The sequence below is a fragment of the Alosa alosa genome, chromosome 19 (genome assembly GCF_017589495.1).
Source record: "Alosa alosa isolate M-15738 ecotype Scorff River chromosome 19, AALO_Geno_1.1, whole genome shotgun sequence".
Taxonomy (NCBI): domain Eukaryota; kingdom Metazoa; phylum Chordata; class Actinopteri; order Clupeiformes; family Clupeidae; genus Alosa; species Alosa alosa.
This window is the reverse complement of record NC_063207.1, coordinates 13,950,666-13,972,150: the sequence shown is the minus strand read 5'-3', so window position 1 is coordinate 13,972,150 and position 21,485 is coordinate 13,950,666. Positions and strand designations below refer to the sequence as shown.

Here is a 21,485-nt window from a genome sequence, read left to right as displayed (position 1 = left end):
CGGCCAACGAGGAGTTCGAGCCCATCAGCAGCGACGAGGGGCCCGGCACGTACCCGGGCCGCAAGCGACGGCGCCGGCAGCAGCAGTGTCCGCCACCGTGCATGTCGGAGGTGCAGAGCCGCACGTCCATCTACCACAGCGTGGAGGGCCCGCTGTCCGTCGCCTCAGACCCGCGGCCACTGCCGCTGCCCAGCCACACTTCGCAGGCGTCCTTCGTCTCGGCGCTCGCGCTCGAGGAGGAGGCGGTCTCCGTGGAGACAGAGCGCGGCGAACAGGGGCTGCTCACCACCCAGCCCCACCTCATGGCGTGTTACCAAAGCTACCTGGCGCACTACCACGTTGCCAACTGGTCCGTCAAGCAGCCCACCAATAAGAGGACCTCAAAGTCGTCGCTGCACCGCCCCTTGGATCTGGACACTCCCACCAGCGAGGAGAGCTCAGCCTCTTTTGATCAACTGTCCATACCCTCCTTTAAGGTTGGTGTGCGTGTGTTTCAAGATCTAGCACATAGTGATAGTACTAAGAGCAAATATCTGTATCTTTAATATCACAAACATGTCTGCCTTTTAAACAATGATCAAGATGAATGCATGTCTTTTGTCAATCCTGTAGTAAATGCTAGCTTGGAAATAAAGTCAGTTTGGATGCAAGTATTGTCACAGTACAAACACTTTCTCTTTGTCTGACTGTCTGGATGTCTTCTCTCTCTCTCTCTCTCTCTCTCTTTCTTTCTTTCTTTCTTTCTTTCTTTCTTTCTTTCTTTCTTTCTTTCTTTCTTTCTTTCTTTCTTTCTTTCTTTCTTTTTTCTCTCTCTCTCTCTGTGTGCTTGTTGTTTTCCTGAAAGATGGTGAAAGCTGGTCTCTCTGCCAGTTCATTATTGGACAGAGGAGTGCAGCTGATGGGCGACTGCAGCAGGTAAACACTCGCTCCAAATCATTCCCCCTTTAGCGGAGATTTACAAACATCAGCTTCAACCACACACAATACTCTCCTGTGTGCGTGTGTATATGTGTGCGTGTGTCTGGCTGACCCTCTGTGTGTGTGTGTGTGTGTGTGTGTATATGTGTGCTTATGTCTGGCTGACCCTGTGTGTGTGTGTGTGTGTGTGTGCAGTACTCCTTACACACCTCTGGACAAGCGGGCGATGGACAACACAGACGAGGAGACCACCACAGAGGACTGGACGGTGGACCAGCCCCTGGCCCAGACCAGGACCACCGCCATCGTGGAGGTCAAAGGAGCCGTTAATGTGGTCCTCACCCCTCTTGTGGCAGAGGCGCTGGACAGGTGTGTGTGTGACCTGAGAGTGTGTGTGAGCGATAGATATCCATTTAGCTGGTATATACTTTGGTGTATAGACCGATTTGGTGTTGTAATGGAATGTTGGTGTGAATGCATGTGTCCACAATTAGTTACTGCAATATCAGTGAACCATAGATGTTTTAAATTGGAAATGTTGCTGTGTGTGTGTGTGTGTGTGTGTGTGTGTGTGTGTGTGTGTGTGTGTGGGTGGTGTTGTAGGTATATTGAGTCCATGGTGCACTATGCAAGTATTCGCCACCCAGCCTCTATTCTGGACGACCTTCATGGAAGGGTGCTGAACGAGGCTTACCAGTTCAGCAAGTCTACTGTTGCAGACACTGTAAGTTCAAACACTGCACTCATGCATGCAATATGCAACAATGTACGCATGCAATATGCAGCACAGACACACTCACAACAGACTGGGTAGTGTGATGTTGCTAGCTATTGAATATACAAACAGTATTGAGTATCCAGCACTCAAACAAACATGTGCATATTAGATGTGGACAATTAATAATAGTATTTATATAGTAATCATAAATAGGCAAGCACATGCAACCTTGTGGGTATGTAATATTATATAATAAAAAAACTCTAATAAATGATAAATCTAATAAAATATATGTTGTTTTATTTGTTTGTTTGCTTGTTGCAGACCCAGCAGAAACCTGAGCACAAGCTGTCTAAGACCGAGACTCCAGCTTCAATGACCACTACCCACGGCCAGACAGACCTGTCAGTCAAACCAGACAATGTGAAAATCAAGGGCCTCCAAGCCAATGTCACTATTCCCAAGGTACTGCTTGTGTGATCAGACAGGACTCTGTGTGTGTGTGTGTGTGTGTGTGTGTGTGTGTGTGTGTGTGTGTACATGCCCATAGTGTATCAGTCCACTAATGCAGTGTTTTTCAACCACTGTGCCGGGGCACACTAGTGTGCCGTGAGAGATCATCAGGTGTGCCGCAGAAAATTACCCAAATGTCACTCACTGGTCCAGAAAAGCAACTGTTGTGTCAAAGAACTTATAACCACACGCTCTCATTGATTGTATGATTGCACTATTTGTGGTATGCAGGCATTGTACAACGGGGGCCCCATGAATGAATGAAACCTTTGCCCCAAGGGGGAATTTGTCTTGCATTTGGGAGCCATAAGTTACACAGAGCTAGACAACACTTATACAGACTCACACATTGATGCAAAGAATGACAAACAAATCCAAAAAACATACAATATTAAAAAAGTGTGTATGCATGCTTTAGGATGGTATCAACCTGTCTGAATTCATGTCCAGTATTCACAGAATCATCACATATCCAGTTCATAACAACAATTAAATTAGATATAGGCACCTACAAATGAAACAGAGGGGCTTGTTTTATTGAGCAGGTCTTGCATAGAAGCTATAATAAGGCCATATCTGTGTATTATTTGAAATTTTAGGCTATGGTATGTTTATTTTTTCTTCACACAGGATGTTAGTGTGCCGTGGGACATTTTAAGAGTCAAAAGTGTGCCGTGGCACAAAAAAGGTTGAAACACCAACACTGAAACACGGCACTAATGCATGAGCTTGATGTATGATGTTTTTGTGTTGTTGCAGGTGAATCTGTGTGTGCTTCAGGCGTCTGTAGAGGAGGGCTCCCCCACTAATAAGAGCTTCACACACGTGTCTCTGGTGGCCCTCTGCTTCGACAGAATCGGAACTCAATTCCGCATGAACAGGTAACACACACACTCCACAGTTAGTCTGAAGTGGGCAACATATGGAAACATTCTAACAATAATAATAACAATAATTCTTGAATTTCCCCTTGGGGATCAATAAAGTATGTATCTATCTATCTATCTATCATAACACAACATAACATTTATTCATGGGATGGCATTGGTTGTGATGGGTCTTGATGAGTGAGTAATGAGTGGTGTGTGTGTGTGCTCCTTTAGGGGTATCGTGGAGGACACAGAAAAGACGTTGGTGATGATGGAGAAGTTCTCCTCCAAGATGGCTCCCCAGTCGAGTGGCTCCTTGCGCTCCAACGCTGGTGTGGAAAAGGGCAAAGAGATCGCCGCTCGCCTCAACGTCCACAGGATACACGGCCAGCTGCGTGGCCTGAACTCGTCAGGTACACACACACACACACACACACACACACACACACACACACACACACACACACACACACACACACACACATACAGTATACACACATTGATTGTGCCATATTTAAGTCTTTAGACATTTTGGAATATTTGAATAAGCGTGTGTGTGTGTGTGTGTGTGTGTGTGTGTGTGTTTGTTTGTGTGTGAACAGATCTAGGAGCCTGTGCCATCACTGCCATTCCATTTGAGAAGTCCAAAGTGCTGTTCAGCCTGGAGGAGACGGACGACTTCGCCCTGGTGGACGAGACGGAGCCCCCCATCACCACGGAGCACGTGACTGACCAGACCCCTGAGCACGCGCGGGCCGGAGCCCAGGAGAAGTGGGGCTGGATCATGTTTGAGTGCGGCATCGAGAACCTCACCGTCAAGGGTAACACACTTTACACTCTTGGGGAAAATGAAGACGCATGTTTGTAATGGTCATGCTTTATGAGTTATGTTTGGATCAAAAAGAATAGCCTAGCGTGTACTTTCTGGAGAGATTGGCAGGATTTTTCAAATCAGCCTCATCTCATTTGTCTGTGTGTGTGTGTGTGTGTGTGTGTGTGTGTGTGTGTGTGTGTGTGTGTGTGTGTGTGTGTGTGTGTGTGTGTGTGTGTGTGTGTGTGTGTGTGTGTGTGTGTGTGTGTGTGTGTTTGTGTGGTGTGTGCGTGCGTGTGCAGGTGGTCGTCAGTCTGGTGCCATCCTCTACAGTGCGTTTGGGGTGATGGGTGGGAATGACGGCTGTGTGAAAGGCGGCGCCTCCAAGTCCAACGGTTCCAGCGGATCCCAGACTGGCAGCGGCTACAGCACAGACGTCTCCGACGACAACCTGCCCAACGACGCCCAGAGCCCCTCAGAACCCAACATCAACTCCGACTCAGACGAGCAGGTGCAAATCAGTTGCCATGGCAACAAAACCATGATTAAGTATACTGTATACAACACAAGTTTCATTACAATGTCATGTTATTTTTCATGTTTTATTCAAAATAACGTTGCAGAAATTAGAAATGGCAAGATATTAGTTTGTGATGCCTGTTTCTTGTGGATGGTTGTTAAGTCTGAGTTCTGATTGGCTTTTCTGATTGTGAGCAGGATGAAGGGGTGGAGTCTGATGACCTGAAGAAGGACCTCCCCCTGTTGCCCCCGCCCCCTGACTCCAGCAGTATGAAGCTGACCATTAAAGAGATCTGGTTCAGCTTCGCTGCCCCCACCAACGTGCACTCCCCAGCGCAAGCCAGGTACACACACGCACACACACACACACACACACACATAGGGGTACTCACACTTTTAAGTTAGTTTGATTGGATAACCATATACATACAGTATGCACACAGAATTGGTTCAGCCTTGTACTCTACTTACTCCACAAACTTGCAGTCACAAAAGCAATCCAAGGATAGATAAATACACTTTTTTCACGCACAGACACACTCACATCATCTTTGAAACACTCTCTTCTTTGGTTTGTGTGATCAGGCAGCTGAATCTCCTGAGCACAGCGACTCCAGCCGTTGGGGCCTGGCTGGTTCCTATTGACCAGCTGAAGTCCTCCCTGCAGAAGCTGGAGATGGAGACCACCCTCCGCGTGTGTGCTGTCATGGGCTGCATCATGACCGAGGCTCTGGAGGTGAGGCTCACACACACACACACACACACACACACACACACACACACACACACATACATATATAGACTCAGACTTTGTACCTTTCTCAACATACATATTGCATACTTTCTATCAATATGATATTCTTACAGAGCTGTATTATGTATTTAATTCCTAGTGGATTTCTCTCATTGATTCTGTCTGTGTGTCTGTCTGTGTGTCTGTCTGTTCCCTTTACAGAAAAAGAGCATCCACATCCCGTTCCGCAGCAAGTATAACCGCGTGACCAAGCGCTCTCGGTTCTTGCATGAGGACCCGTCCTGTCTGCTGTGCAACATCCTGCACAGATACCTGCAGCAGGCCGACTACACCATCATAGAGGACGCCACCATGGTGAGAGGGGTCGGGCAGAAGCACTGGGGGTGGGGGCAGTAGGGGCATCACAGGGATGATTTACTTAATGGACAACCAATACATGACTCCTTTAATTATAAAGTAAATTACAAGAAAACAATTCTCTCTTCTCTCTCTCCCTGTCTCTCTTTCTTTCTTTCTTTCTTTCTCTCTTTCTCTTTCTTTTGTTCTTTCTTTCTTTCTTTCTCTCTTTTTTTCTTTCTCTCTTTCTTTCTGACAGAATGATGGTCTGCCTGCTCTGGTGACCCTGAAGAAAGGTTTGGTGGCGCTGGCACGTCAGTGGATGAAGTTCATTGTGGTGACACAGGGCTTTAAGGCGATTGGTCCCATTCGACCCAATCAGTTGCCGAAGCCCAAGGAGCCCGCCCCTTTCCCCCCAGAGCCCACCCTCGGGCCTGACTGTATCAACATACAGAGTGATACCAGCGCGGATGGCGCCGAGTTTGAGTTTGACGCAGGTGAGACACACACACACACACACACACACACACACACACACACACACACACACACACACACACACACAGAGGAGGAGATCTAATGTGTTGCATGTTGATACAAATACATTACACATGTCACATATTAACAGAAAAAAATCCAAGTCATACAGTGTGGTTGGCTTGAATATGGGCATAGTTCTATTCATGGGATATTTTGTGTGTGCATATGGTGCTTTTGTGTGTACTGTATATTCTCTCTGTTTGTGTCACTTCATGTGCTCATGGTTGTGTGTGTGTGTGTGTGTGTGTGCAGGTGCAGTGAGTGAGCACACAATGCTGTTGGAAGGTGTGTGTAGTCGTCCAGCCCAGACAGGAAACTCTGCCCCTGTGAGCGGTGTGGAGATCATGAGGAAACTCTCCAAATCTCACACACACAGCGAGTCAGCCCTTAGGATTAAGGTAGGAGTGTGTGTGTGTGTGTGTGTGTGTGTGTGTGTGTGTGTGTGTATGTGTGAATTTGTTTAAATGTCTAATAAGCTTGTGATGACCTCACCATAAGAGCTAGAATTGACCACGGAACTTAGAGAATAAATCAGTTTACCATTGTGTGTGTGTGTGTGTGTGTGTGTGTGTGTCTGTTTTCAGGGCTCACACCCGTACCAGTCTCTGAGCTACACCAGCGGTGACACGGCCGCTGACTCTCCCGCCCACGTCAGCCGGACAGGCCTGCCGTCCAATCACAGTCCTCGGAAGGAGTCGCTCCTCAGCTACCTGACGGGAAGCTTCCCCAGTCTACACAACCTGCTGGAGGCCACACCCCCACGCGTCAACGAGGCCACCACCGCCAAGAGCAGCTCGCTCACACGCACCGGTACACACACACACACACACACACACACACACACACACACACACACACACACACACACACACACCACTGCATGATCACATAGGAGAACACTCATACACATATGTTTTCTTGGATGTAAATATGCAGTGAACCTTAAACACGAATGCTCATTCACACACAGATTATTATGTCAGATGACTCACTCTAATCACATAAATGTCATCACTAATACGAACACATTAAAATGTAGCATGATTCATACCAACTGGAGAGTGTTTTCATGCAGTTACTAAATATGAACTGACACATACATACATACATACACAAAAACACGTTTCTGTGTAGTAGTCACATAAACATGAAACAGGTCGCCATGTGTCTTACTAAAATCAGATTGACAAACGACTGAAATAGACAAAATGTTCACATAAACAAAAATATTAACAGATGATTGCAATACTGTTCCAGAATGTCTAGTTCAGTTGTATGTGTATGTGTTTGTGTTGCCTAGGTAACAGTGTGGGCGCTGACGTGTTGACAGAGCACCCTCTGCTGTCGGAGCCCTCTCCGGTCAGCTTCTACAACTGGATGTCCAACGCCGTAGGCAACCGCACCGGGGGCAATGTCCAGGAGTCTCCCCTCAACCGCTCCCAACACAACAGCCTGCAGACAGGAGGTGTGTGTGTGTGTGTGTGTGTGTGTGTGTGTGTGTGTGTGTGTGTGTGTGTATGTGTTTGAGAAAGATAATTAGCAAAACTCATTGGCTGACAATCATATGTTGTGTAAAACAAAGATCAACATTAAAGGCATGGATTGTGTAATGACATTTCTTTCTCTCTCTCGCTCTTTCTTTCTCTTTCTCCCTCTTTCTTTATTTTTCTCTCTCTCTCTCTCTCTCTCTCTCTCTCTCTCTCTCTCCACAGGAGTCCTCCCCACCATCCCTTCGGCGTCAGACTTTAACACGGTGTTGTCCAGTGACCAGAACACACTGGACACCCACTCCCAGCACACGCACACACACTCCCAGCACAGCACCAGCCAGGAAGACCTGCTGGAGGTGGATGAGATCAACCAGTGTCCTGCTGCAGTACAGCTCGCTGATGCGCAGGTATGTACACACACACACTCTCTCTCTCTCACACACACACACACACACAAGCACAAATTCACCACACAAAGGAAACGCACATGTATAACTAACACACTGCAACTGTGGTCGTGTGTGTGTGTGTGTGTGTGTGTGTGTGTGTAGGTTGTGTTTAAGCCACTGCTGAGCCACACAGGCATCCAGCCGCAGGACGCTCCTCCCTTCAGCTATAAGATGTACTTTGGGGAGCACCTGTCCTTTAGCGGCACCCTGGAGTGCCTCAGGGCCGACATCGTGGACTCCGACACCAGCAAGGACCGCAAGAACAAACGCGCTCGCAGGTACATGTGGGGGAAACACTGTAGCACAACATTATGGGGAAATTACTCTGTCAGTTAGCATCGCTTCAGAGCAAAAGGATGACTAATAATAACTCATATTTAGGGAGTAATTTCGCTTTAGAGTGTGAGTGTCAATTTAGTGTGTGTGTGTGTGTGTGTGTGTGAGTGAGTTAACAAGCATTAATATCTTGTATTAAAATGAATACCTCTGTGTCTGTATGGGTTTGTAGGCAGGGTATGGTGAACCTGCCTCCGCTGGAGTTCAAGCCGGCGCTGATGATCGAGACGTTCAGCCTGAACGCTGTGGTGCTGGAGAAGTGCATGTCGTCGGCGGCGCCGGCCGGCCTCTCGTCCTTCCACGAGCTGAGCCGCCGGCCGCACGCCAGCGTCCACTGCCACTTTACGCTGGCATGCCAGGCCATCCGCCAGCACGTGGACATGGCCCTGGTGCGCCTGGTGCATCAGTTCAGCACCATGATCGACCAGATCAAGGCCACGCAGACTGACATCAAGCTGAGCCGCTACACGGCTGGCTCGGCCTCGCCCACGCCCACCTTCAAGGCGCGTCCGTACCGCCAGTTCCGGTCGTCCGACTTCAGCCGCAGTAGCCGCGGGAGCCTCAACGGCACCGTCCAGCGCCACGCGGGGCAGAAGGGCAAGCGCTCGGGCACTACCGCGTCCGGGGCGGGCGCAGGCGTCGGAGGGGGCATGGGCGGAGTGTCCGGCGGAGGGGTGAGCTCCAGCTCGGGCATCCCCGGGCTGGACACGCTGCCGCGGGCCAGAGCCAGGCGGAGCGGCGGAACCTTCAGGCCCGCCGGGCGCCCTGACGATCAAAGGTGTCATGGCGAAAGACTCGTAGCGGCGTGGCCGACCACATGACCATCCAGATGGACGACTCGGACTCCATCACGGTGTCGGAGCAGAGCGAGCCGTCGGCCGAGTGCTGGCAAAACATGTACAAGCTGCTCAACTTCTACTCGCTCATATCGGACCCCACGGGCATCCTGGACAAGGAGTCCCCCGAGAACGGCCTGTTAGGTGAGAGAACCCATCAGTCAGAATCAAACCAATTGATTATGGATCTTAAGCGTCTTGCTGGGTGTCGTGCAGCAACCTGTCAGCTTACAGTAATGGAAACAAAAAGGACAAAACGGTTTGCATCTTACGTAAGCAATGTTTAGACCAGAGTGTGTGACACTGAGCTGTTTGAACCATCTTAAAAAATAGCTTTTCAAGAGAAGACAAGGAAAAAGCCAAGATATAATAGAGTTTACAATAAGCCTATAAGTGCGTGTGGTTTATTTGATTCTGTGTATGTCTTTACTCTCTCCTCTAATGCAGAGGGTGGACGAAGCCCCACGGATCCTCCGTGCCGATTGGTGATCGAGTCGGAGGGTGAGTCCCCGCCCAGTCGGCCGGGTCGCAGGCGGAGCCTGGGCGGCAGCGAGCCGCACCACGTGACCCTGATCGTGTTCGGCGTTGGCATGGTGAACCGCACGCACCTGGAGGCTGACATCGGCGGCCTCACCATGGAGGCAGAGCTCAAGAAGATCCACGGCAGCTTCACGCTCAAGGAGAAGATGAAGGGTATTCACAAACACACTGACTTACGCCGTGTACATCACCCCATGCAGTAGACACAGCGTGCTACCGCTACAGACACACTCTCACTCAAACACTCAGATACATACACATGCCCACAAAAAATGTATTGTACATTCACTCACAGCTTTGTGTATACTTGTTAAAGGAGCTATGTGGAATTCTGTAAGCTTGGAGTTGTCTTGAACACAGCACAGTGCTACACTATGGGGTTATTCATGAGCCCCCAATGTTCATGCCCCCAGAGTGTAGTACTGTAGTTGCCTGGCAGCTCTAGCTGTTGACTGCAGCAACTTGAGCTAGGTAGAACTGATTGGTTTCATTTTTCAGTAATCGGTGACCTCGATCTGAACATTTAATACAGTGTATTTAAAACAGCGGCCACACATGGTACAACGTGGTATTACAAGAGAGATGGCCTGGTGCTAGCTGGTTTGATTGCTAACTTCAGTGGAACAACGCAGAGCATAGACATTTGTCTGTACAATGCAATTATTCCCTGAAAATTTCCCAGCTCAGAATGTCATGTGTTTTCTGCAGTACTACATAATGGGAAATCTTGCTGTCTGTTTGCAGATATCCTGCACCAGAAGATGACGGAGACCTGTGCGTCATCTCACATCGGCGGCGTGAACATCGTCCTGCTAGAGGGCATCACTCCAGACATCCAGTTAGTACCGATCAATGACTTTTAACCTGTGAACAGTGACCTCGCATTTTCCAATGGGGGATGTAGTAATCAGTTGTCAAATGTCAACGCAGGGTACACACACACACACACACACACACATCTCGCTCTCCCTTTCTCTCTCACACACTTATACATACTTTCAGTATTCATTTTTTCAGGGTTTGTTGGTCATGTTTTAAAATCGTCTGATTTTTCTGTTTACTTTGTGCATGTTTTCCTGGTTATTGTAATTGCTTCTCTCTCTCTCTCTCTCTCTCGTTCTCTCTCTTTTCAGCAGTTGGTTTTGAATTGCCGTGGTTTTCTTTTCCAACTCCGCTCTTGATGAAAACTAATCTTTTATTCCCTCTTCTTCTCTCTTTGTTTCTTTCTTTTTGTCCCTTCTCTATTTTACCTCTTCACATTTCTTTCTCTCACTCTCTCTCTCTCTCTCTCTCTCTCTCTTGCCCTCTGCTACCTTCTCCCTTCTCTCTCTCTCTTTTTTTTTCTGGGGTAGATTGGAGGACTTCCCCACCTCTCCTACCAGCACAGCCAAGCAGGAGTTTTTGTATGTTGTTCACTTTTCTCCCCCTCCCCCCAACCTCCTCCAGTCTCCATGAGCCACTGCAGCCACTCACCTCTTCACTTCCCCTGTTGTTGTGGTGTTCTTCTCCTTCTTGTCCCTCTCCACGGTCACTCTGGTCTTCTGCTTCACGCTGTCTGCCAGTGCCAGCTCTTCAGTCTCACATGCCACACATCGGTCTTCATCTTTTATTGATGTATCTCTCTTTCTTTCTCTTTCTCTCTCTTTCTCTCTCTCTCTTTCTTCCTTTCTTCTTTCTTTCTTCTTTTCTTTCTTTCTTTCTTTCTTTCTCTCTCTCTCTCTCTCTCTCTCTCTCCACTGCAGCACCTCTCTAATGCATCTCACTGCCTCTGTGGTCTTTTTTCAGTCTGTCTGTGAATCCATGTGGCAGCACTCATGCAGTCTCTGTGCTCGATGCTCAATATGTCTCTCCCTCACGCAGTGTCTCTGTGCTCGATGCTCATTGTGTCTCTTCCTCACACAGTGTCTTTGTGCCGATCTCATTCATGAGGAGCCTACAGTCTTACTGTGTCACTGTATCTGTGTGTTTGGCTGTCTCTCGTTACATGTAATAGGTGTATTATAGCATGAGTGAACTGTGTGTGTGTGTGTGTGTGTGTGAGTGTGTGTGCTTGCGCATGTGCACATAAATGCATGGTTGCATGCATGAAACCATGACTTTTGCTTTGTGTGTGTGTGCGTGTGTGTGTGTGCGCATATGTGCATGGTTGCATGCATGACAATAAGAGTTTTACTGTGTGTGTGCGTGTGTGTGTGTGTGTGCACATATGTGTGCATGGTTGCATGCATGACAATAAGAGTTTTACTGTGTGTGTGTGTGTGTGTATTTTCATCTGTCTTGCTGCTGGTCTGAGAGCAGAAGTCATACATTATACACTTTGTTCTTGCTTCAGTGTTTTCTGTCCTTGACATCCGCTCTCCCAAAGATCACGCTGTCAGCATGCAGTCCCTGTGTCTCCCCAAAGGAGCAAATGGCTTCATTACCAATTGGCCTGCTCCTCAGAACTGTGTTTTTATATGAGGCTTGCTAACAAGACCCCTTTAGCAGTATAGCTCACATCAGTAGCGTCCTAACCCTGGATATTCCATTGTCATCTTCAAGAATGGCTAGGTCAACTATGTCTGCATTGCATATTTCATAACATCTGTGTATATGTATGTATGTGTGTGTGTATATTCTTGTGTGTGTGTGTGTGTGTGTGCTACACAATCATTCAACAAGTGATCAACAATTTGGTTTGTGTGTCATGTAATGTGCGTGTATCCCTGTTAACTTGTGTGTGTGTGTGTGTGTGTGTGTGTGTGTGTGTGTGTGTGTGTGTGTGTGTGCTTGCGCGCTTGTTTCAGGACGGTGGTGAAGTGTAACATTGCCAAGTCGCAGGCTCTGTACAGCGCGCAGCGGGGCCTGAAGACCAACAACGCGGCCGTGTGCAAGGTGGGCGCCATCCTCATCAACATCCCCCAGCACCCGGCCACGCTGCACAGCATGATGGTGCGCATCTCCCACCAGCTCTCCAAGCAGATCTCTGACCTCATCCGACAGCCCTCCGCTACGTGAGTCTACCACACACTAAGCGCTTTCAGACATACGTGTAAGATCGGAGGTTCTGCCGATGTTAAACGGTGGGGCCGTATATCTGAACGACATAACCGGTCATGTGGAAGTCCGAATTCACCCGGTGTTTATACTACTCCCCCCCTAGTATTTCCTCCGAGACACACACGTATACATTACTGAGACACACACATATAGTCGCGCACAGACACACACACTGAAATTTCTATTGTCACAGGCAAGGACATACATGACATAAACATTTTTTTCTGTCACACACACACACACACATATACATATACATACACCCATACATGAGCACGCACACAGCCACGCACGCACGCACTCACACACACACACACGTATGCACACACACACACATGCACACGCATTCCTACACCTACCTGCCTACCTACCTTTGTCTTTCCCTTGGCTCTCTCACACACACAGAATGTCAGTGAAATGCCATCATGACATCTTGACAGTTGAGACGGATGTGAGAGACTGCATTTGTGCAGGCCTTTCAATTTTTTGTCAGTCAGCGTCAGAGGGCAATAACGATGACATAGAGGAGTGTCAGGCAGACAGCAAATGAAGACTGATGAGGGAACCAGCATACCCTCATCATTATTCAGTTTGTCACTCTGCCTTCTACATGCTGTACTCCTAATAAAAACGCCAGCCACCTGCATCCCTCGTCGATGCAAAGACATAATAATCTCAACATCATCCGACTAAGGGCTAAGCTACACCAGGCACGTAACTGAAGCGTTCCATTCGCGTTGCGTCTGCTGCAGCAATTAGCTTCCACTATAATCAATGAAAGAGTAGCTACACCAGACGTGATGGCGGAGCGTACGTTCGAAAAAAATAGACCATTCTTCTAAAATGGATTTTACGCGTCACGAATGGAACGCTTCAGTGACGCACCTGGTGTAGCTTCCCTGGAGTTGTGTCTCACGGCCGATCTGCTGTCGATCCACTCTAGCCCGCCCCCGAACCGAGATGACACTCCGACCCCGCAGCCGTCGGACAAGGCATCGAGTATCAACCAGACGCCGGTGGAGGCCAACGAGTTCCCCCAGCTGCCCGAGGGCCTGGAGAAGAAGCCCATCGTGCTCAAGTTCAGCGCCATGCTGGACGGCATCACCATCGGCGCCGCGCTGCTGCCCTCGCTCAAGGCCGAGTACAAGATGGGCCGCATGAAGAGCCATGGCATGACCGGTGAGACAGTCACACACACACACACACACACACACCACTCACTCACTCACTCACTCACTCACTCACTCACTCACTCACTCACTCACTCACTCACTCACTCACTCACTCACTCCCTCACTCGCTCACTCACTCACTCTCACTCACTCACTCTCTCACACTCACTCACTCTGCCACTCGCTCATCCCATTCCACACACGCACATACACACGCTCGTTCCTACACTCACTCATTCTCTCACACACACACATACACATACATACACGCACACACACATACACATACATACACGCACACACACATACACACACACACACTGCATTTATTGACATTATATGCATGTATAGATAGAATCAGATGAGTGTTTTATGATGTGTTATTGTGGTGCTAAATGTAGTATACTTGTGATTCTGTTAAGATCGATAAATTGCGAATTTGTAAATTAAGAATGAGAGTGTGCAACTGTATAAAAATAATGCACGCACAGATAAATCCATATTGATCGCCAACCATACATATGATCCATACACATACCCTCACTTCAAATGTATACACACATACACACCTGATAATCTCATATCCATTGCAATTTGAACCAAACCATAGTAGAGTGTTCCTCCTGTAACTAATTTGCTGCATCCGATCCCAGGTGCCCAGACCAGGTTCACGTTCGAGCTGCCCAACCACAAGCTGTGCTTCCAGTCCAAGGTGCCGCCGGTGGACGTGTCCGCCATGCCGCCCTCTGCCAGCCTAACGCTGCCGCCAGTCACCATGTCTGGCGAGTACATCATCCAGGAGCACGAGGGCCACACCGAGCACATCTGGGCCCCTGAGGAGATGCCCACTAAGCACGGCAACTACCTGCAGGGCAACTACCTGCGCTGCGTCGCTGAGGTGAGCCTGTGTGTGTGTGTGGTGTAAGGTGCTGATAGAAAGGGGAAGGTATTAGAGGTCAAGTCAACTTGGGTTATGAATTGAAGGAGCTATGTGGAATCCTGTAGGTTTCCAGTTGTCTTGAACTCAGCCACAGAGCAACAACTTTATCAACAAAATGATGTGGTTGATGAAAGTTTTAGAATATCATACATAGATTATAAAAAAATATTTAAACTTCTCTAACACACAATGCTCTGGCCATTAAATAGCCTTAGTTGCTGAAATGGCTTTAAATGAAACAAACAAACAAACAAACAAATAGCCACGGTGCACTTTTGATTTCACTTGCATTTTATTTAATACAGTGGCCTCATGTGGTAGAACGTAGTATTACAAGAGAGCCGGCCCGGCTCTAGTTGGTTTACATGCAGACTTACAGGGACATTAGGACAACACAGAGCTTAGGTGTTTTTGACATTATGATTTTTTTTCCCATTCTGTTGCTATTTCTTGGTCATTTTTGGATGTTTTAACCTAAAACAAAACGCCACATAGCACATTTAAGAAAGACTTTTGATTGCGTTTGCCACTTTATAGTGTACTGGCAACACCGAAAGATGAGAGAGAGAGATGGGTATGAGAGAGAGAAATAGGGCAAATGCATAAGAGGTTGTTGCAGAAATATGACAAGATGTCAAAAGGTTCATGGCTTTGAGGTTTGTGTCTGAAATGTACTAATATGTGCTCCCCATCTCTCTTGACAGATTGGGTCCTTTGAACACAACCTGACCACAGACCTGCTGAATCACCTGGTCTTCCTGCAGAGGGTCTTCATGAAGGAGGTCAATGAGGTCATCCAGAAAGTCTCAGGTCAGTCAGTTTCCATGGCAACCATGACAGCAGGATGTGTATTGAAGTGGAAGTCCAAATCTTTTTCTCTGTTGGTAGTCCAACAGCACCAAAAGCTATGGTCTATCTATATTAATGCACACGTTCAGTTCTGTTGAAGTAAGTTTATATGTTTGCGTTTGTTTGTGGACAGGAGGGGAGCAGCCAATCCCACTGTGGAATGAACATGATGTGTCCACCGATGGAGATAAGCCCAAAATCTTGCTATACTCTGTCAACCTTATGTTCAAGGTATGTGTGTTTGTATTTGCATCCCGAATTAGTTTGAATGGATTTAAAGATGTACAGTATGTGAATAATGTTTAATGGTTGTGTAAACGTCACGTATCATATGCATTTGCGTGTGTGTTTGTTGTACAGGGGATCCAGGTGACCGCAACCACACCCTCCATGCGTGCCGTGCGCTTTGAGACCGGCTTGATTGAGCTTGAGCTGTCCAATCGGATTCAGTGCAAGTCCACTCCCACAGGAAGCAGCTACCTTAAGCTGTTTGGGAAATGCCAGGTGGATCTGCACCTCGCTCTAGGACAGATCGTCAAGCACCAGGTGATTATACACACACACACACACACACACACACACACACACACACACACACACACACACACACACACACACACACAGACACACACACACACACACACACACACACACACACACACACACACACACACACACACACAGAGACACACACACACTTACCCTCACGTTTGTAATATGCTAAGCCACCTAGACAGATACCAAGCAATGCATAACAACTCAACACACAAACACACTTTTGTCCTCTGAACAGGTCTATGAAGAGGCGGGCTCCGACTTCCACCATGTGGCATATTTCCGCACTCGGATTGGCTTGCGGAACGCCCTGCAGGAAGAGATCAGTGGCTGCTCAGACAAAGAGGCCGTGCTCATCACACTAAACCGACCAATCATCTTTGCCCACCCTGTGGCTTTTGACAGAGGTACATTCAGACCATGAGTATTGTTGCAACACTGTACTGGGCATCACGCTGGAAAGGTGCCTCTGTTTCTGTTTAAATATTGCAATATTTGTTATGTGTAATGTGTGTGTGTGTAAATGTGATAATAAATGTGTCGCTACTAGATGCTGTTCTGGCTGAACTACAAGGCGGCGTATGATAACTGGAAGTCTGAGAGTCTGAAGCTGCACTCGGACATCCATGTGGCCACTAAAGAGGTAGTGGACAAGCTGCCAGCCATCCAGCAGACCAGTGTCCAGGCCTTCAGCACCCTCTTCCTGCAGCTCACCGTCAACGACCTGGGCATCTGCCTGCCCATCACCAATAGCACACCGGTAACACAGACACAGACAGTTTACACAGTAGATGTTTAAGCCATCAAGTCACACACAAACACACACACAGACTTCACACATAATGCATGTGACACACACACACACATACATACATACACACACACACACACACACACACACACACACACACACACACACACACACACACATAATGTATGTGTAAACCAATTAGTCTCTGCCTTTGATACACACACACACACACACACACACACACAGACTTCATACACAATGTATGTGTAAACCAATTAGTCTCTGCCTTTGACACGCACACGCGCACACACACACACGCACACACACACAAAGCAGTTTACACAATAGACGTGTAAACCATAAAGTTCACACACACAGACTTCACACACAATGCATGTGTAAACCAATTAGTCTTTGACACACACACCCACACACACACACACACACACACAAACTACAGTAAGCTGACATTGCCCTGTGTGTCTCTCTTTAGGCCAATCACAGTATTGATTTTGACACCGGCTCAGCCCTGGTGTTGACCATTGAGAGCACACTGATCACTGCTTGCTCGTCCGAGTCCCTGGTGAGCAAAGGCCACTTTAAGAACTTCTGCATCCGATTCGCCGAGGGATTCGAGACCTCCTGGGACGACTGGAAACCAGAACTCCGCGGTGACATGGTGATGAATGCCTGTAAGTAACACACAGTCTGTCTCACTCTCTCCCTCTTTTTCACACACACACACACACACACACACACACACACACACACACACACACACACACACACACACACACACACAGTGCCTGACAGGAACATTAGCAGCAAACATGGGGTTTTTTTCAACTAAAAACAAAAACACACATTTTTTGTGCAGGGGAGAATATATGACTGCGAGAGGGAAACGAGGGCAAGAGCAAAATGTCTTCACGTCGAGGAGAATATAGCTTTTTTGAGGGAAAATATATCTTAAAAGATGAGCCCACGGAGAGACCTATTAAAATAGTGTCTGTCAGAACCTTGGACAGCTCCATCTCCTCTGCCCTCTGTGGAGTCAGATGAGCAGTCAGACAGATGAGGGGGAAATGACCCCTGCCAGCCCGCCGGGTTAGTAAGATGATGGAGCTCTCCATGGTGCTGCCAGCCTCCAGCTCGGCAGACGAGGTCAATGGGGATATTACAATCAGTATGCCTCCTCCAGTGTCCTAGTCTCCACCTCATGCCAACTGGCAACGATTTTGTAACAAATCTGCCAACTGATGGAACATTTGGGAGATCGGCCAGGTTACTTGGAAGTGAAATGGTTGCGTATTAAATATCATCGTGTCACATTAAAGGTGAAGTCAGCAAGTTGTTAGACATGTTATAAACTTTAACAAATACACCCCTTGGCTTTCTTCCAAGTGTTCATTTCCTTACGGTCCTGTTACCTTGGCTTTGCTCAAAAAGATTTGAATGCCTCATTGCTTTGATTGTTTAGAATCCACTTCACAGCTCACACCTGTCAACACATCTGAAAAATATTTATTCTCCAAAGACTTTATCACCTAGTTTATTATGGGATAGGATTCTGCAGTTAACTTATGTTGAAGGTTCACCACTAATCACATTCATACAGAATGTGTTTGATTAAGCATTGCACCGAGCCATCACAGTAACCCCTGTTGCATGTCCTCATGTTAGGTGTTGTTCCTGATGGCACATATGAGGTCTGCTCCAAGACCACTGGAGCGCCAGCTGCAGGTATGTCTGTGTTTGTTTGTCTGTTTGTTTGTCTTTTTTCTTTCTGTCTGAGTGCTTGTTTGTGCTTTGTGAGTATCAAGTTGTATTAATTCATGTCGGGGCAATCAGGGCGGTGGTAGTGTAGTGGTTAAGGAGCTGCGCTAGCGTGCAGTAGCCTGACAATGTAATGTAATTGAAAATGTAATGAACACTCAGTGTTAGCTAAGAATGGCAGAAGTCTTGGATTTGTGTCCGTATATATATGAGTGTGTGTTGAGACTGGCGTACTCCTGTGTGTCACACAGACAGCAACAGTGCAGGGAAGTGGACTCTGAACGTCCTGTGGAAGATGTGCGGTATCGACGTGCACATGGACCCCAACATTGGCAAGCGCCTGAACGCGCTGGGCATCACGCTCACCTCGCTGACCGGTGAAGAGGACCCGGACGACATCGCCGACCTCAACTCCGTCAACATGGCTGACCTGTCTGACGAGGACGAGAGCGACGGGATGTCTCCCACCGTGCACATGGTGAGCGTGCAGACCTCAAACCCCTAGACGCTGAACTCTATATTAACCCCAAACAAGGTCCACCGAGGGAGAGAAATCAGTCTTCCTGTTTCCCTTTATGAGATACACAGTCATTTAACTTTATCTAAATTTCTATTAAGTTGATAATGAGCTCTTTACTTAAAACCACAGCCATAATATAGTTGCCATAATATCTACCCTTTCTCTCAGTTGCTTTATTTTCTTCCAGTTTTTTTATATTCAGTTCAATTCAAAACACTATTTATTCCCAAGGGGCACAGCCACGTAGATATTAATAATAGGCATAGAAGTGTGAAAGGCTGTAAAATGTAAATGTATTTAAAATGTAAAAACAGGTAGTTATAAATATGAATTCATGAACATATGAATGTATTTTGCCTCGAAGCCATAACCATATATTTTGTTCTAGCCACCACCATCTAACGCTCTGATTGATCTGTGAGATGGATCTGTCTAACAGCATGCTTGGAACTTATACAACAAGAGTGGTGTTTTTCTATGTCTGTTGACATACATACTTACATACGTTGCATGTATGTATGTGTGTTTGTTTCAGATGTTTGTTGAAACAAGCAGATCTCCATAATGGTTTTGTCTGTCTGTGTGTGTGTGTGTGTATGTGTGTGTTAACAATTAACAATGACTAATATTTCATTCAGCGTGAGGGCAGCCTCAGTCCGAGGGTGTCCTTCCGGAAGCGCATGATGGACAGACTCCTGGGACTGAGCCCCACGCAGTCCCCCCGCTCCGCTCCGCCCGAATTTATTAACGTTCCACAGATACCCCTTACCCAGCCGGTGCTCACCACACGAGTGCACACGACCGAGAACCTTCGGCCCCTCTCCTGGAGCGGTGTATGTAGAATGCCCTTATAGCATCCCTTCTCTTTTCCACTCCCTCCAAACCTCTCTTCCCCCGGGGCTGTTTCATATTTTCTCCTGCCTCCTTCATGGCTGTGTGTCTCCTTTTCAAACTGTGTCTTGAGACTTTGCTTATACCTACTGGTCACTTGAGGCTTGACATATACCTACTGGTCATTTTTCTTTGCCAGGGAACGCTGAGTACTAAGTATATTTTCCTTAATGCACATACAGGATCATCTGCAAGACTATATAAGCTGTAAAACATGATGTATATGAGACAGTTTTAGATGATGTCTGCTGTATGTTTAAGATGGCTTTGGCATGTGATTCTTGTTATTTATGGTTATATCTATACATCTCATATGGGTCATTTGCTGGCTGGACTCTGGGTTTTTGGCCAATGGTTCTGTCTTGGGTGGTTGGTTGTCTCTAACTTTGGATATTTTCCTCTAGTGACTTTGGAAATATTTGAATCCATCCCTCTGTCCATGCTTTCATTTCAGAGTGGTGTATCTTGATCAGTATGCCTCTTGGGTGTTCGATCAACATGGTGTCTTGAGCTTGGTATTCCTCTGTTCACTTGTGTAATCTCTATTTGTCTGTCGACTGTTCAACAGGAGCCCATTGACCCAAGAAGACAGGTGATTATGGGTAATCAGATCATTGACCCTCGAGGGAGGAAGTTCACAAAGAGGCTGGTGGACATCAGGGAGCTCAACGAACAAGCCAAGGTCATCGATGACCTCAAGTAAGCTAAAGATCCCCAATTAATCCCCACCTTCAGCTTTCCCCAACATGACCCCATGATTAGTACATAAACTTACAGTTACTGTAACTTAGGTCACAGTATGTTCCTAAACCACACTGAGCTCCTCTACTGATCAGTCACTGATGCTAGCTGTGTGTCTGCGTGTGTGAAAGGAAACTGGGGGCGAGTGAGGGAACCATAAACCAGGAGATCCAGAGGTACCAGCAGCTGGAGTCGGTGGCGGTCAACGACATCCGTCGGGACGTCCGCAAGAAGCTGCGGCGCTCCAGCATGAGGGTGGGTGGCCCCCTTCACAAGAGCTGCACCAACACACCTTTACCTGTAGTGATGCATAGCCCACTTCACAAGAGCTGCACCAACACACCTTTACCTGTAGTGATGCATAGCCCACTTCACAATAGCTGCATCAACACACCTCAGTCTGCTTAAATTATATCTGTGCTGGTGTCCACATTCAGGCTGCGTCCCTGAAGGATAAGTGGGGCCTGGGCTACAAACCCAGCTACAACAACAGATCCAAGAGCATCTCGGCAGCAGGCAACCGGCCTGCTTTGAAGAGGATGGAGAGACAGAGGTGAACACACACACACACATGCACACACTATCTTACTGACTCACTCACTCACTCACATCCTCTTGAATT

At 47.4% G+C, this 21,485-nt stretch overlaps 1 protein-coding gene across 1 annotated transcript in view; it reads left to right on the top strand.

Moving 5' to 3' along the window:
* Positions 1-21,485, top strand: part of kiaa1109 (KIAA1109 ortholog) — a 53,783-nt gene that overhangs the window by 14,574 nt on the left and 17,724 nt on the right. Inside the window, 37 exon segments of the mRNA XM_048228339.1 lie at positions 1-476; positions 845-915; positions 1,114-1,287; positions 1,522-1,642; positions 1,961-2,101; positions 2,909-3,030; positions 3,253-3,431; positions 3,621-3,839; positions 4,132-4,340; positions 4,547-4,692; positions 4,934-5,084; positions 5,304-5,456; positions 5,698-5,935; positions 6,231-6,376; positions 6,563-6,788; positions 7,279-7,443; positions 7,691-7,875; positions 8,020-8,195; positions 8,426-9,020; positions 9,023-9,233; positions 9,537-9,782; positions 10,374-10,467; positions 10,982-11,032; positions 12,416-12,622; positions 13,612-13,847; positions 14,494-14,738; positions 15,485-15,590; positions 15,763-15,860; positions 15,990-16,175; positions 16,423-16,608; positions 16,735-16,944; positions 17,429-17,627; positions 18,619-18,678; positions 18,963-19,189; positions 20,691-20,821; positions 20,995-21,118; positions 21,301-21,416. The exon segment at positions 1-476 is cut by the window's left edge and continues 338 nt beyond it. Coding sequence (XP_048084296.1) covers positions 1-476; positions 845-915; positions 1,114-1,287; positions 1,522-1,642; positions 1,961-2,101; positions 2,909-3,030; positions 3,253-3,431; positions 3,621-3,839; positions 4,132-4,340; positions 4,547-4,692; positions 4,934-5,084; positions 5,304-5,456; positions 5,698-5,935; positions 6,231-6,376; positions 6,563-6,788; positions 7,279-7,443; positions 7,691-7,875; positions 8,020-8,195; positions 8,426-9,020; positions 9,023-9,233; positions 9,537-9,782; positions 10,374-10,467; positions 10,982-11,032; positions 12,416-12,622; positions 13,612-13,847; positions 14,494-14,738; positions 15,485-15,590; positions 15,763-15,860; positions 15,990-16,175; positions 16,423-16,608; positions 16,735-16,944; positions 17,429-17,627; positions 18,619-18,678; positions 18,963-19,189; positions 20,691-20,821; positions 20,995-21,118; positions 21,301-21,416 — 6,826 coding nt within the window.